We start from the raw sequence: 17,733 nt of genomic DNA on the forward strand, positions 1-17,733 counted from the left end.
GATGCAGGTAAACATGAGCACCCAATCAAAAAAATATGATTATAAACTGAAAATAAAAAAGATCAACGACATAGATATCAGGGTAATTAATGACATCACGCAGACATACACGATGAGCGGAGTCATGGATGTAGGAGCGGACTACACGTCAGTTCGAACGAGTTGTAACCAGGAAGTGGCTAGTAAGCTAGCAACGGATAATGAGCAGCTGAAACTCTAGTATTTTGACAGGTCAGTAACCATTTGTTCAATGAAGTTTAACCTGAAACTGCTAATTGACCCTGTATTTTATTAGCTGATTAACTAATTAAAGCCATATCGTATTGCAACAGTCGGTCGGTTTCGCTAAAAACTAGCTAGCTAACGATTGAAACGTTAACGGTACTAGCGAGTCGCGTGCAGCCTGCAGGCAACGTTGCATTGCCGGGGCGTATAGTACCAAGTCTCAAACTGAATGTGGTCTTGGTAAAACAGTTGCGGTTTATTGCTAACGTTACTTAAATTGAACACGCTTTAAATGGAAGCTGAATTAAATTATAAATGGTAGGCGCCGTAACAACACCTTTTCTCCCATCATACACTAGGTTAACGTTAACATAACTGTTAGCTAGCTAAACGGCTTATTATAGTCAGGCTCCTACAAGAATCACCACAAGGATAATCTGTGATGTAACTAGCTAGCTGTGATGTAGCTAGCAATATTATAATCATGGGCTTAATTTGCACGGCATAATTTTAACGTTTCTTATGATAGTATTTTCCGATGCTTTGTTAAATGTAAAACTACACAACTTTGTGAGTTTATTTACACAAATTTAGCTAAAAAACTAATGCTGTCTAATGTAACAGCAGTACAATAAAGCATACCTTCATTTGGTCAAGTTCTGGAAGATGTTCCTTATATTGTGCCCGCCCCATTTATATCAATGATGGCATACTAAATATTGAAATGTCTTTGGAGTAATTCAAAAGAACCACACCTTCCAAATTAACCAATGTGTTGAATCAACACCTTTCTGAAACAGTTATCAAAGAACTTAACGTTGTAAGGGTTAATGGCAGGAGTGTTGTATTAGACTGCATTAGTTTTAGCTTGGTGTAACAACTAAATTGGCAACTGAGTGTAACTATCGTTCAAACAGAAAAAGTGTAGCACCAGTAATGCCTGTATGCCTGGTGTTTTGGTTAGATCTCTGTCGTCTACACTGTGACCCTGATTTGACAACAGGCCAGCTCACAAGAAAATCAAGTCAAATTCATGTCAGTTTTATTTATGTATATATTATTTACAGGTTGACATTGGTTATTCTGCATAAGAAAGCACTGTTTGAAACAGACCTTCAGTTACCTTTCAGTTATCTTTCAGTTTTCCTTGACACTGTTACACTATTAAATCAAGCTCTTTTTTTCCCTCCCTTCTCCACTTGTCTCCAGCTTCAGAAGGGCAGGATGGGCAGGCAGAGGAAGAGGGTGGTGACTGGTGAAGCTGCTCCCCTTCCGAGGAAAGATGAGAAGCCCCCTGCATTTCACCGTAAAGAGAAGAAAAAGAAAGTTGATATTGGCAAAGTCTTCATCAACATCTCCATTGGACTTTGCATATTCAGCCTGATATGGTTCTTTTATGCCCTCTACATGCGGTCCAATTTGGCCAAACGGGTGGCGACCCTACACCCATCACCTCCTGTCTTGGATGCCAATTGCAGCAGTGCCAAGGTCTCCACAGAGAGGTTCTGGGGCTCATATAGGCCCCAGGTCTACTTTGGCATGAAAACCAGGAGTCCCAGGTCAATTGTTACAGGTAGGCTGACAGAGTCAAGCTGAAGTTGCTCAGTACATTTGTGGCGGAATAATTAAATAACTAGTTGAGTAACTATTGTACAGATCAGATTTAATTGCTGAATCTCTTTTATATGAACCATGTCTGAGTATATAGTAAAACAATTACCTTGATATACAGTATAATATGAAATTGTGTCCATATTTTGAATTTGTAGGCTATGATGACAAAGCAAGTTAAAGGTGCTCTAAGCGATGTTGGGTGACGGCTTTTCTAGTTGAAGTATTTTCAAACAAAACGAGGGTAGCTCGCCCCTCCCTCCTCCTCATCCCATCCCCTCTCCCTCCCTTCCGTGCACCTACCACCCCAACCCCCAAATCCTTTTTGTTGGTTATTAGCTGGGGCAGGTTGCCGCAGTTTGTCAGTCAGTTTGTGTGTTTGTAGACCCTGGTCTGTTTTACAGTGTGTTCAGGGGACAGGCAGCTCGCGGATAGTGAGGAGATGTTTGCTCCATGTGACAACAAATGTTGTAGCCTAAGAAACGCAAGACATCGCTTAGAGCACCTTTTTAGGGAGCATTGCTAACTCAGATTAACAATGAGTTTAAAAGATTAAAACCATGGAAAGAGATTTGTCTAACCTTGAAAACCCTACAACTTCTGTGCAATACATTGAGCTTTATTTAAAATTCGAGTCGAGATCCTAAAGTTTCTAAGGGACTTTTTGGAGGTGGAGGCTGGAGGTGTGGTCTTGACCAGTTACCACTTTTATTGTTTGAAAGCCATGATGTTTCTCTCTCTCTCTCTCTCTCATGTAGGGCTGCTCGATTATCAATAAAAATATAATCACGATTATTTCAGACAGTATTGAAATCATGATAATTTAACACAATTTCTTGTTGACTTCTGGAAAGATGTTGCAATTATCAAACTTAAACAGTGGAAAAACTTTGATGAATCAACGCTAAAAAAACTACTGTGAAATTTTGCTTAATACTTTATTTTTTCATTCAGAACACAAGAGAAAATAAGAGTTAAAGTGCAAAACGTAATGAGCTAAATATTTGTTTTTCTAGATTGTTCTGTTTTTGTGTTCATTGGGAGCAGAAATCATAATCACGATTAAATTTTGATTAGTTGCCCAGCTCTACTCTCATTGGTGGGCCAAATTCTCTGGGTGGGCAAAGCAGAGAAAAGGGGAGGTAACCTGAAATTTTCCTGCCACGGGACCTTTTTAAGGGGCGTTCCAGAGGAGTTTTGGGGTCTTAAATAAAAAAGTTGGGTGACCCAGTCCCCCTAGACTAAAAAAAATTGGATGACCCTCCTCAACAAAGAATAAAAAAACATGACCCTCCCCTATTTTCCTCCAGTGGTCTATTCCATAAATACCAAACGGTCCCCAAAAATACCAAATGTATCAAGCTGAATTTTGGGAAAAGGTATATAAACGGAAGCATAATGAATCTAGAGCCTTTTCATTTTATGGACTTGTGAAGCCATAAAATGGTGTCTTGGGTTTGAATATTTTTCTATGTACATATTATATAGCTTCAATGAATTGGAATAAGGCGATACAAAATATATACAATACTGTTATAGTGTGAAATAAAGTTTTTTTTTTCCTAATGTAGAAGCTATTAGAGGAGAAATAAAACGGAAGAACTGGATGTTAAGTGTATCACTATATAACCAGAATTCTAAACAGTATATGATCTTGTATCACAACACAAGGATTGTGCTAATATAACAATTACAAAAAGTGACATACATAGACCGTTTTAGGTTGGATTTTGGGGTGGATTCCCCTTAAATATTTAATTTGCTTTCACAAAATATTTGCTTTGTTGTATAATTCACATGTTTAATGTTGTATTGCACTAGATTAGGAAAATGATGGGAAACAAGCCCAGGCACTTATTATTATTATTATTATTATTATTATTATTATTATTATTACAATAAGGAGTAACAACATTTAATTAAGCACTGCTGTTCTCAAAACCCAGTTAGCCAGTAACAGGGTGTACGCATAGCCAGTGAGTTTTGAGATTGACCTTTTTATGTGAAACAGTTGACATTTTTGCATCATTTGTGCTGTATAATACAAAACCAAATAACTTAACTTTCATCTATATCCCCAGGTATGATGTGGATGCGGCAGTTTTCCGACACAGATGTAAACCTGAGGCACACTTGTGAGCAAGGGGATGGTTTGCAAGGCTATGGCTGGATGATGCATGACGGGATCACCTTTGGTGTCCAGGAAATTGTAGACAAGGATTTCACACTTACTACGGAGTTTGTCAAGAAGATGGGAGGGGGTCACGGAGGAGACTGGACCTGGAGGATCACTGCTAAACAGCAAGTGAGTACTGACTGTTTATTCAGCCTTATGAGCAGATGTTCCCTCATGTGACCCAAATATGTATTTTTAAAATGTACCAAGCAATTGCAGTTATTTCTTATGTTCAATGATCTCTGTTTTAAGTTTTGATAATTGTAGTCTTTTTTTTGTCTTTACCCACCAGAGCTCGGCCCCTCAAGCGCCTGTCATCTCTCTGATGTTTTACGCAGCATCAGACACCCAGGGCTCACTGGAGGCTCACGTTGAGGATAGAAACCGCCTTGCATCTATCACTGGTTTCTCAGAGGAGCTTGGAAACTTTAAGATCACCTTCCGAAAACCAGTTACCGGGGAATTATCCAGTGCCAAATATGCAAGGTAAATGCATAAATACAGGAGTGAATGGAAAGGTAGGCAGCAGTTTTAAAAGAGAGTGATCAATAAAAAAAAGCATGTGGTAATTTAAAGTGTAAATAACATAAAGAAGAAAACCACAATTTCAATGACCCTGACATCTGGAAGTCCGTTTAACCTCTCCGGATTCCCGGCACCAGTCTTTGGATGATACTTGGTAGTAATGTCATGTTTTCATGTGATTCTACATTACTGCTGGGGTAAAAAGGAAATCCAACCGCTAGATGGCAGCAAAAGCAGGATTCTCAGCCTTTCTTTCATCAATTTGTTAATTCAAAAACATTGGAGGAATTAGACTTTCTTAATTATGAAAGTTTTATGAACATGCTAATATACATTATAGTTATATATATTATATATATACAATATATATATATATTATATATAGGATATATGTTATGTATAACGTTTGAAAAGCCAAAGTAAAGCAGACCCTTTCCATGAGGGTCTTTTTAAGTCTTTTTCTGAAACGTTTCAGTATATTTTGTACTGAGTGGATCAGGACCAATATTTCACACTTTAATGAGGGCCAGAGAAGACCAGCATAGCAAAATACAAAGGTACAGTATGCACTGATAGAAATGATAAGAATTGTTTGAATTAGTAATTAATTGTAGGAAGATGGATGAGGAAGTATAAGTGGGAGCTTAAAGTAGATTTTACTCTGACCGGTCATCAGTACAATAAAACACTCTCAGACTATACAGTTTGGGCTTCACAAACATAGCTAGTAGAGTTGAGATCACTTGGATGACTATAAACTACTTAAAAGGTTGGTGTGTCTGCTTTGATTTGACAGATTTTGAAAACATAGGGCAATTACAGTATTTCCTTTTTATATACATTTTGCGTAATGTATTACTTCTGATTCAGAATTTTATGTAATGTCATGAAGTCACAATTACACGACTACTGAGCTGTTCGCTTTCTCTCCACTGTAAGGATAAGCAACTGGAACAGTTAGAGGACGTCAATCACTGGCAAAGTCATAACAACCAAATAAACAACAGCGTGAGAACGTCTCCTCAGGCAGGACAGTCAGGTACAAAAGCCTCCACGGCTGCGTTCCCATGGGTCCTCTGACCACATATAAGACAAGAATTTGCTAGCTCACTCAACCTGTTGTCCCTCTGCCTCACTCCCCACTACTGGGAGATGACTTCACTTGGAGGAGAGCGGGCGGCAGCTCTGACACGGACCATAGCAGACGCTAGCACCTGTGGCAACTCAAATTCAGCCAGCGCCAGGTAGCCAGTGGAAAGGTCTAACCTGTGTAACGAAAGCAACAGAACGTTTGTTCTGATCCGGCAGGGAATCTGGGCGGCTTGGAATCAGCAAACTTTCTGATAACCATAACCCTTTTCCCCCTGAAAAAAACAGTTAACAAAAGTTTCTTGTCTTTCCAGCTACAACTATCTTCAGACTGTCTCTCCTGGCTTGGAGAAGCTGACTGACATTGTGAAGCAAAGTCTGAACCGCAGGTTTGTCTACAGCCCTCCTTCTGGTGAGAAGAGGCATTACATAGCTATAGACACCTACAAGCCCCCCCACCACCAAAACCAACAGAAACCCGCTGACACAAGGAAAGAGATTGACTTTGTTGTTCACCAGGTGACCGTCCAGACGCCATTCCAGGTTGAAGTTTTGTTTGAGTCTGGGAGCTTCCATAGCCGTCCCAACCAACTAGTGGGCTCAATCATGACTCAGGAGCTGGAAAAGAGGAAAGCTGAGTTTGACACTAAGTTTGAGAAGACCTTTGGGCTTGAGAGCAAAGGTTTTAGCCAGGCACACATTAAGTTTGCCAAGGCGGCACTCAGCAACATGTTGGGTGGAATGGGCTACTTTTATGGCCAGTCAGTGGTACAGTCGGTCTACAATGAATACCCGCTTCTGTACCCTGAAGGCGCTTTATTCACTGCTGTACCATCACGGTCTTTCTTTCCTAGAGGATTCCTTTGGGATGAGGGCTTTCACCAGCTGCTGCTGAGCAAATGGGATCCCCAGGTGACAAGGGAAGCTATTGCCCACTGGATAGACCTGATGAATATAGAGGGCTGGATTCCCCGGGAGCAGATCCTGGGAGATGAGGCTCGCAGTAAAGTCCCAGCTGAGTTTGTAGTACAGCGTAATGAGAATGCCAACCCACCTACTCTTTTCTTAGCTCTTCAGGAACTTATCGAACAGCTCTCTTCAAATCCAGAGAAGGCAGCATCTCAAGCGACCTTGCCTTTCCTCCGGCGGCTCTTCCCCAGATTGAAAACCTGGTTTGAATGGTACAACACCACACAGACAGGGCCCCTACCAAATTCTTATCGTTGGCGTGGACGTGACAAGGACACAAATCTTTTCCTCAATCCCAAGACCTTGACTTCTGGGCTGGATGACTATCCTCGGGCCTCACACCCATCATCTGATGAGCGCCATGTGGATTTGCACTGCTGGATGGCCTTGTCCTCAGGCATCATGGCAAGCATAGCCCGCCTTTTAGGGGAGCCGCATCATGACTATGAAATCTCCCACAAGGTGCTCAGTGACAACAACCTGCTGAATGAGCTCCACTGGTCAGATCAACTTCATGCTTTTAGTGACTACGGCAACCATACCCAGGCAGTGTCCTTGCAGCAGGAGAAGGTGTATGTGCCTCCTGGACAACCTCGTCATCAGTTCCCTGTGGCACGCCTTGTGCGCTCAGTCCGCCGGGCCCCCAAGCTGCAGTATGTAAATGCTTTGGGTTATGTTAGCTTGTTCCCTTTCTTACTGCACATTCTTACAGCTGATTCACCTAAACTAGAACATATCTTCCGGGACATGAGAGACTCAAATAAGCTGTGGACACCCTATGGCCTACGTTCAATTTCTAAGGCTGATCCACTGTATATGAAGCGAAACACAGAACACGATGCCCCCTACTGGAGGGGACCAATATGGATTAACATCAACTACTTGGCAGTCAGAGCCCTTCACCACTATAGCAACACAGAAGGGCCATACCAAGAGAAGGCAGCTGCTCTTTATAAGGAACTCAGGACTAACCTCATCAATAATGTTTATAGACAGTATGTTGAAACAGGGTATATCTGGGAACAGTACAATGACAGCACTGGCAGGGGCCAAGGAAGCCATCCCTTTACCGGCTGGTCATCCTTGATAGTATTAATGATGGCTGAACAGTACTGATTCTATTGAATTCATTGTTTTCTAAGATATTGGCCTTCATTTATCTGGATGTGATTGAAACAACAACATGATCAGGTGTCAAGGTATAGTAATAGGTCTTGTCTGGTTGATTAAACTAAAAGAATTACAAGATTCAGCTGAAAAATAGGCATTCATGATCACACTTTAAATTAAAATACCAAGTTTCACTCAAGTATTCTTGGAAGGGGGATTTCAAACAAGTTTAAGTGCAGCTACCCTGTCTTTGCTGTATGTAAAGCCATCAGTCTAGTCTTTCAGTTAATAATTAAGATGCATTTAGGAAACACTTAAAGGGGCTCTGAGCAATATATTTTTACTTTTTTTTTTTAACGCTGCAACATTTTTTTGTCACATAAAGCAAGCATCTCCTCACTCTCCAATAGTTGCCTGTCCCCTGAACACACTGTAAAAAAGCGGTCTCTGTAGACAGTCCAGGCTCCACCACCAAACATAACAGTGTTTTAGCATTCCAGCTAATAACCAACAAGAAGGATTTGGGGGTGAAGGTTGGGAGCTAGTGTGCGGAAGGGAGGGAGAGGGGACGGGATGAGGAGGAGGGAGGGGCGAACAAGTCTTGTTTTGTTTGAGAATACTTCAAACGTCAACAAGAAATGCCATCACCCAACATTGCTTAGAGCACCTTTTAATGAACTCATATCCTACATGCAACTTCATTGTGTCACACAGGCAACATTTTAATAACGAAAATCTAGACAGGTGATTACTTTATTTTTCTTTAATATGTAGGAAACTGCTTGTTCATCTCTCTGGGGAATGGTTCATGCTTACACACTATATGTGGGACGCTTTAAATGAACAACTCTTATCAGATTTGTCACAAGTCTTATCTGGGAAAACATGTGATTATTCTTCATTGTGCCATTTGTCTTTAATCATACAGTATGTCCAAAAATCTCTGTCTTAATGATTGTGGTCATTTTGATATTTAATTGTTTGATTTTAGTCTTATGAAAATGCAGTCTCGCTCAACATTTCTAAAATTACTGGTTCTTAAAGCAGCCACCAACCTGTTGGCTGACTGGTAAGAAAATACAACATTGACTGGCATTGGTTTTGTTTTGTTAAAAACAATAAACGGTTTAAATATTTATTTTTTTGTCATGCTGTACTTTTTTGGTAATGTGCTGAGCTTGTTTGTTATGACTCAAATCCTACACACACCTTCGCACAGGGTGCTTGTAATTGGTGATTATTCTACTGCCACTTGTGATTTGCTGTGGATGAAAGAATCAGCTGACTCAGTAATCTTTCTTTGTAACCACTATTGATAATTTCTTGTCCTTAATTAATAACTTAATAATAATTAATATTTAATAATTAAAGAAGGCTGTGAACAACATGTGCCTAAGCATATAAAAAAACAGTAGTTTATTTATGTTGCTAAGGTAGTAGCTACCATGAATAGGAACAACAGAGACATAACGTAGCTTCTAATAAATGTGGTGAAGCTACCGATCTGTGGCTTCACAGCCTATCTGCTCTTCTGCTAACTGATAGAGGCACTATTTTTAGCCATGCAATCTTAGTGCACCATGCTAGGCCTTCAACTATACAACTGCACATCTAGTCCATTCAAAGAATTCATAAAAAGTCTAGAGGTTGGAACCCAGTCGTCATGCACACAGACTGAGAGCTTGTATCAGTGCTCCCATTACCTACGTTTTATATCTCGTGTCAAAGTATTAATAAGAACATTGCCACTGTATCCCCGGGTGTTACAGTAGACACATGTACAGTCACATCAGTCAGCATTACAAGGTTTTGAATATGTGCACATTTTATATCTTGGATTAGTAAAGTTGCTCTTATTGACGAAAGATAAAATCCCACCATGGCTCCTTTTTCTTGTATTTTTCAAATCTTTCTAATACTTCCAAAATGCCTGTGGGTGAATATTATTCAAAAAATGCGAGTAAGATCTAAAAGTTGTATTATTTAATACATTTTTGACAGTACAGTGGAGAGCCGGGGTATTCTATCCTCATACCCAATGTACAGCTTTAACAGTAGGAATTTGATTTGCTTGTATTATGCAATATTAATATTGTGCAATAATGCTAAGAAGCCACCATTGTTACCTGCCTCCAGTTCCAGCTATTGACATAGGTAGTGACATACCCTGTTTTGCATGTAATATAATGTATTGAAATTACAGGACATTTGTATTCAGCTTGCAGTCAGTCAACATTTTCAGTACCGATGTCAGTCAAAACAGACCGTAGCTTCAACACAGTGTGACCTTAAGTACAGCAGCCCTGTCCTCTGTCCTTTGTTAGATTGCACATTCCAAGGCCTCTAGCTGACGTCAATCTGCTTTTTCACATGGTTTCCATGGAGCGCAGTTGCTGTGAGGGCTTGGTGCTTAATTAGCTAAAATCAAAAGGCATGGAGAGTACATAGATGTCAAATTCTTTTCACTACTTGACGTGCTGGCATACATTCACACACCGGGGGATACAGTGGCAATGTTCTTACTAATACTTTGACACGAGATATAAAAACGTAGCTACTGGGAGCACTGATACAGGCTCTCAGTCTGTGTGCATGACGACTGGGTTCCAACCCCTAGACTTTTTATGAATTCTTTGATTGGACTAGATGTGCAGTGGTATAGTTGAAGGCTTAGCATGGTGCACTAAGATTGCATGGCTAAAAAAAATCCCTCTATCAGTTAGCAGAACAGCAGATTGGCTGTGAAGCCACAGATCGGTAAATTCACCATTATCCACACCATTAGAAGCTACATTCTACAGGTCTCTGTTTTTCAATTCATAGTAGATACTGTAGATTAACAGCAACACAAATAAACACTGTACCTGTCTGCAACTAGGAAAAGGTTTCAAATCCATATTAAGTGACATTCGTTTGACAGAATCATGAGTTTAGATCTATAAAAAAAACTAGCATATGATTTATCCATGTGCAGTGATTGCCTTCGGGCTCAGTCCTGGGAGACACAAGCTCATCATTTGACCCTTTGACCTATTAACGCAAAACACGCTATCAAGGGATTTGGACACAGATGAGCCATATCCTCTGCCTTTCGCAGTTTCTCTCAAAGGAAATGGATTCCACATCCCCTCCATGCAACTACAGTCGAAATGCATTTATTTCTTTGAAGAGTGCGGACAATCTGTGTGACTAAAGCACTTACTGCGCAATCCATCCCCCTCACCCAAGACCCTTTTTCACAGTGAGATGGGATAATAGCCAAACAGCATCAGAGCTAACTAATGTGACTGCATAATAAACAGATGAGTCAGGGAGTATTCATTTGCATATCATCCCAACCTTATCAGAGCTTCAATATAGTGAATATTTTGTGATTGCCTACCAATGAATTTACTAATGACTGCAATGAACATGGAGAGAATGCACTGTCCAAATGGTTGTTACTTGGTTTTGAAATAGAATATTTTTATGATAGAAATCATTATACATCTGCAGAGTAATTATAAAGTTGTTGAATAGTTGCTGGAAATACCCCCCTTGTAGCACTGACTGCTGTATTGAATGTAATTACTGGGAACTTATGCTAGAGGGAGCTAATTAATAAGGCATTTGTGAGTGTAAAAGAGGCTTTTTGAATACAGCTTAGCTATCATTTTACTTACAATGGAGAGCTACTTAGAATTAAAGTGGAATAAGTGGATAATTATGCTAATGGATCCATTTGGATTTAAGATATGATGGCAGGCTGTATTTCTAGATGATCACTGCTTCTGCATTACAGTGGCTCTCACACAGGTTTATGCGCGTATGTGGGCTTATATGTTCGTATCATCTCACTGGAGATGTCAGATGTTTTGTCCTGAGGCCATAGTATTGTGTGTGTGTGTGTGTGCTCCTCTGACATAACTTTTATGCCTGCCATACACATAAACAAGACCTTTGGGCAAACTGACAATGAACTTCTGCTCCTTGTGACGTATGCATTATCCATTTTCTGTCTTTTAGATTCCCTCAAGCTTCATGGCTATGAACTGTTTAATGTGTCAATTTTCATTAGCTCATTGCATGTTAATGTTGTCCGTGGAAGTCCGGTTTTGACATCACTACCCTCCCAGGACAGTGTAACAGTGTTTGTTCTCCTTAACATCAAAGCAGCAAGCCATCCTTCCTCTATTTAATTCAGTTGCCATCAGCATCATCATCCACACTTGCCTAATTGCTGTTTATACTTTGTCTTTTTATAAAATACCCTCCAGGATCCAGCATCTCCAGCTCTCTGTACCCTGCCTTGCCCCCAGAAGCTTACTGTTGAGCACCAAACTTGCCTCAGCCAACATAGGTCTATGTATGTTATGTAAGGCCCACTATAAATAGGTTCACCCGGGATCTTTTGTCTTTACCTGATTCGCTCTTAGCCCAACAGTTTTTATTTCTGGAGAGAGCTGTGGCAGCTAGTGCAATGTAGAGCTGGCCGTTTCCATAGTTACTTTTGTTAGCTGCAAGCTCTTAACATTCTTCATCTGTTTTCTTATATGTCTGCTGCTAGCTAGTTGTTTGAATCTGTTTGCATTGCATGTCTCTTTACTGAGTGCATGGTACTCAGTATTATTATTGAGATCCTTCATACATGTTGTGGTGTCAGAAGATAGGGGAAAGGGGCAACAAATAGAAATCAATGTGTGGGTGCAGATGAGTCAGAGACTAAAATATGTAGACGTTAACTTCTGTTGGTCAAAAGTACATAGAATTAGTCCCATGTTGCGTGATAATGATTTTGTGTAGGGGATGTTATTGAGCTTCAGTCTAAAGGGGATTGTTGTTGCATCTGGTAAAGCACATGACTTAGATGAAATCATATTGACCCTGTATCTACTCTTATATCATACGATCAGTTATTTGGGAGTGAAGGCATTCTTTAGTTTGAATCAAACATTTAAAAATATGGAAATTTACTGTGGTATTTCACGGATTTCTTTTGAACATGTCCAAGCCGTTGTGTAACAGCAGGTACAGCAGCTGGATCAGGCCCAAGAATTTGACTGTCAGAGTGCTGCAAGCATGTATCCAGCAGAGAAGAGGGCAAGGTGGAAGCCATGTGAGTGCAATGTGTGTGGAGGAGTCTGGGGGCATGGTTAAAGAAACACTGGGGCATTCCGCAATCACGATATGAGAGCTGAATATGATTCTCACCCATCCCTGTTGTAGAACCAAAGAGTACAGGCGGCTGGGGACCAAAGTGGGCGAGTGCGAAAGTATTTTTGGATCGCACGGGAAACCTGCCACACAAACAGCAGCAGCATCGGGGCCTGGTACCGGGCTTCCCTAACCCACTCCCACTCTCAGAGGAAGAGCAGGAGAGAGATGTTCCTTCAAAAGAAGAACCACGCTTCCGCTGCTTTTATTTTTCTTATTTGTGCTATTTTTCTTTCAATTGCCCAGTGTTTGAATGATGATGTAGTATATATAACTATGCAGAGCCCAACATGACAGAGAGAGAGAGAGGGAGAGAAAATAACGAACTTGGCAGCTGAGGCGAGTATCTTGTATTTATAGAAAGTCGTGTTTCCGGCATAGGTTTCTGTTTTTTGCACTCCCAATCCATTTTTTCGGTATCTTACAGGCCCTATTGTATCCAGGTTTATGTTGAAGATGTTCCCTCATCTAGCGCCTTGGGGAGAGATTTGACTGTGAGACATGTCAGAATGTGATTTGGGGGAGGCAGATGGATTTCTCCGGCTCTTGTGCAACCCTGGTTTCTTAGGATTGCTCCAAAAAATCTGCTTTAGATCCACAAACTTAAAAAAGGCATTAGTCCAAAGTACAACATAGTACAGGCTGAATGTTAACGTGTGTACTCTATGATCTGTGGGCAATTAATAACTATATGGATGCAGGCAAAGCTGTAGCCTACCTTGTCTTTTTTAAATCACAGTTTTTTTTATTTCTTTGTCTTGTAAATCCAGTACAGTATTTCCTGTATAACCTCTTCAAATCATGGTAGGGTTGGAGTGCTTTTTTATTTCAAACTGTAAATGGCAGCCTCTGCATCTCAGTGGATTTCCTGGTATGGATAAGGTTCTTCTATTATTTACTCTCAACAGTGTGGGTTGCATAGTTCGTTGACAAAATGCCAAGGCTTTGAGACTCTGAGGAGCTACTGTACATCAAGTAAAATATATTTCAAGTAAAATATATTTCATTTTGAAGTAAAAATTACTAAGTACTAAAAGATAGATTTGTATGCTGTTGAGTAGTAATGTGGATGTGACGCCAGAATCAGAACTTCAACACTTTAATTCTTATGATCATGAAACAACAGTTAGTCTGGGTTTAAAAGGTCTATGAAATCTGGAGCTGTACCAATGTAGGATCCCTATTGCAAATCCATAGATGAACAGAAACTGGCTACTGATTTTCAATATTGGGTGAAAGTCTTCTACTTATCGGATTTGGCTAACACCAGAATTACAGTTTGCTTTTCAGAACAAAAGCAATAATGATAACAATAAAAATAACATATAATAACTGTGATTTTGTTAGCATTACTCCTGAGTGGGCTCACTACTGGTCTCTGGCTGAGACTTGAGGTCATCGTTTCATGGGGATTTGAAAGACTAAATTCTAATATGGACAGAACCCAAAAAGATTGTATAACATCTATTGATGTGCCTTTATTTTATGTCAATAGCTTGACTGCTGCACAGTTTTGCAAAATCAACAAGCCACTGCTTGTAGATTGCATCCTTACTTTTGTATCAGCTCTGTCTGAAGCTGAATTTAGTATCTTCTAAAACGGTAATGCTTAATGGTAATACTTTGGAGAGGTTGTTTGTTTGTGTTTCAGAAAAGCTCTATACAGCAAGGGACAACTTGTCACTGGAAGGTTGGAAAGTATGTCTGCTTTACTGGGTTAGATTAGCTTTGCGTTGCCTGCATAGCATCTTTTTTCTAATTGTATCTCCAATGGACACTAACAAATAGTATTTAAAGTCAAAATAAGAAAATAGAGAACAGACATTACCTATCCTTCATCTTGCACGTGGTGATCTCAGAGGGCAGTCACTCCTCACTGCCTCTTCAACTCTATCAGGCACCCACCTGCAAGCAAAACTCCCACACCCTGTCCAGGAGTGAACCTAAAAAGTAACACGGCCAGGGGGCAGTATAAAGAAAAGTATTTACATCTTCCTGGGGCACAAAGCTTTCTTGTCAGTTATAAAAGCAATATTAGGCATTACACACACAATCAATACAGCTTGAGCAATGTAATCAACCATTTAATAAACAGAGACTGAAATGTGTCCTGTTTAACAGTTAACATGCCTGTCAGAGTAGGTCTGTAATTTCTATAATTTCTGTAATTCTCAGAACATTGTTTTACGTTTGTAGAGACTAAACTACTGTACTTTGAAAAACACAGATTTATTTGACGTAAAATGAGCTGTATTTTTCTGTACAGGAGCATTTCTTTTAGCAATCCTACTGGAATGGCCCTAGGGGTGGCAATGTTGGTCTGTCGCTCCACCACATTGGTTCAGACTGAGATATATCAACAACTATTGGATAAATTGCCATTAAATTGTATTCATGGTGCCTAGAAGATGAAAGCGCCACAGGTCAAATGTTTCACTTCTCTTGTGAAATATCTCAACATCTACTGGATGGATAGTAGGGCTAGGACGGTATGCTTTTGTCCCGATTTGATTCTTTTATAATACATGGCTGCTGATTCGATTTGTAATGCAATTTTCATTTACTGACATTAATTTATTTCCAGAAGTATTGCGATTTGATAGTATTGAGTATTGCAATTTTCTTTTTCTTCTTTAACAAAAACAAAAGTTGAATAATGCACTTCTAGTGACAATACATGATGAGACATTTTAAAAACAAATTGTTTTCTAAGAAGAATGCATATCATATGTCAATCAGTCAGTCTAACATGTATTTATTTTGTAAAGAAGAACGTGACATGGCATTTTCTGCTTTCGATCTGTTTTCCTAGAAACGGATATGATGTAGTTGCTGTCGGCAGTACCGTATACACACAAAATATTTAGGTCAATCATTGGTTTAAAAAAGAAGAATATGAAAAGAATCAATTACAAAATCGTCACCCAAAAATTCAGGATACATTTGATTTTTAATTTTTTTTTTCCCTACCCCTATAAGGCAGAGATGTGGTCTTGAGACTTGGTGACTTGGACTCGAGTTGACTCGAGTCACCATTTTGATGACATGACTTGACAAAAATTAAATTACTTAAAACTCAACTTGGACTTGTAAGTTAATGACTCAAGACTTGACGTGACTTGAGGCATGGTGACTCGGATGACTTGTGTGTATTCATAAGTTTGAATTTTAGCTGTTAAATATAAAATAATGTAATTTGATGTTGTCACATTTCTGTCTAAGTATCAAGTATGTCAAGTCAAACTCCTTACTATGGCAACACATGACATCAAAGACCCGTAATGAAGCCTTATTAGTCGGACCAGTCCACTGCAATGGCTGCGTCTGTGCCACGAGTAATCACTTTTGGATTTAAAAGAAATAATCTGGTTTTGCTTTGATTACATTCATTTCCCTAAATATCAATAATTATAATACAGATTATATTCCTTGTCATAGTTTTTGTTCTAGTGTCTTTTCACTTTATAAAGACTGGATACTACAGGTAAGAGTGCTTTATCCTGGGTGTAAACATTTTTTGACTTGATTTGGGACTTGACATAACTCGAAACTTGCTTGAGATGTGGACCAAATGACTTTAGCAAAGAGGACTTGGTCACAACACTGCTAGGTTGTCATTTGTGTTTTAGTGGAATATCTCAACAACTGTAGGATGGATTGCCATGCAGTTTGTTACACACATTCAAGTTCAAATTAATAAGACATACTACAAGTTGAGCCTATTTTAGATCAGGACTATATTAAAGCCTTCCACTTGTGCTTTACTGCAATGATCCATTCAGTAGACATGCCAAATATCCTTTCATTAAAGCAATGTTTCATCTTCTGTCCTTAGCCAGTAGTACTTTGAACCTCTTTTGAAGTCAATATCCTTGTTAGAACATGGAAGCAACTCTGTATTCCTCTACATTCTTTCTCAACCTACCACACCGTTCCCTAAGAAACAGGAGCATTTTGTCTTACAGTGCTCAGATGAGGAAAGGAATAAAACAAAGGCTTTGATTTAACTTTCACAGGTATGAAGTTACCTCTGCGCTATAATGTCAGTAAGTGCTAACATTACATAAATCCATTACTTAGTCCCTGTGCTGTGGCATTTTATGGAGGAGAGAGGTTAGCTACACTGCAGTTATCATAACAGCATCCCGTGATCTGAACTCTGTGTGATCAGATTGGTTTTAATAGACTCAGGATTACTTGGAGGCAGTTCCTCAAAGCTAAACATCTCTGGGCCTAGAATTAGAGTGCACATCTGAGGTGAAAACGATTTGTTCAGTAGAATGTCATTGCTGCCATGAAAGAGCTTATATGCTATTATCATACACTACCTTAAAAAAGATGACAGAGATCCTTTGATACATTTTCCACTGCTCCTTCAGTATTAAACGAGATAACATTACATTTTGAGTAGTCTAGTATAAGCAGACTGTGTATTTTGTCTACTAGTCTCTTTGCATTTGTGCTGCTGTAGTCACATTATATTTTATTCCATATTGGCCACAAGCTTTTTTATCTTCAGTTAATCATATAAATAGGAGATCTCTGATACTATTCAAATGACCAGAGCTCACAGGGGCCTTTTCAGTACAGTTGAAGAAATGATGTGGTTATTAGTAAAATGCTGTCTTTAGTCACGTGAAGGTAGTTATGTTCTAAAGCTTTGGTCCATTTATCTTACAGAGAGGGAAAGAGTATTTGATCCCCTGCTGATTTTGTATGTTTGCCCACTGACAAAGAAACAAGAAAATCCAGAAAAAGGCATGTCAAAAATGTTATAAATTGATTTGCATTTTAATGAGAGAAATATGTATTTAACCCCTCTGCAAAACATGACT

General features: G+C 39.5%; 1 protein-coding gene across 1 annotated transcript; it reads left to right on the forward strand.

Annotated features, from left to right (window-relative positions):
* The first annotated feature begins 113 nt into the window (after positions 1-113).
* On the forward strand, positions 114-8,843 carry mogs (mannosyl-oligosaccharide glucosidase). Its single transcript, XM_032539944.1, has 5 exons — positions 114-231; positions 1,435-1,798; positions 3,918-4,141; positions 4,305-4,498; positions 5,941-8,843. Exons 2-5 carry the CDS (start codon positions 1,450-1,452, stop codon positions 7,709-7,711), a joined length of 2,538 nt encoding a protein of 845 aa, XP_032395835.1. The 5' UTR covers positions 114-231; positions 1,435-1,449; the 3' UTR covers positions 7,712-8,843.
* Positions 8,844-17,733: the final 8,890 nt, after the last annotated feature.

The sequence above is a fragment of the Etheostoma spectabile genome, chromosome 2, assembly GCF_008692095.1.
Source record: "Etheostoma spectabile isolate EspeVRDwgs_2016 chromosome 2, UIUC_Espe_1.0, whole genome shotgun sequence".
Taxonomy (NCBI): Eukaryota; Metazoa; Chordata; class Actinopteri; order Perciformes; family Percidae; genus Etheostoma; species Etheostoma spectabile.

Excerpts from the sequence above, each read along its gene's own strand:
- mogs (XM_032539944.1), top strand. The coding sequence starts at position 1,450 with ATGGGCAGGCAGAGGAAGAGGGTGGTGACTGGTGAAGCTGCTCCCCTT. Across the intron at positions 4,142-4,304 it reads GGATCACTGCTAAACAGCAA|AGCTCGGCCCCTCAAGCGCC; the intron begins GTGAGTACTGAC and ends TTTACCCACCAG. Across the intron at positions 4,499-5,940 it reads TCCAGTGCCAAATATGCAAG|CTACAACTATCTTCAGACTG; the intron begins GTAAATGCATAA and ends TTGTCTTTCCAG.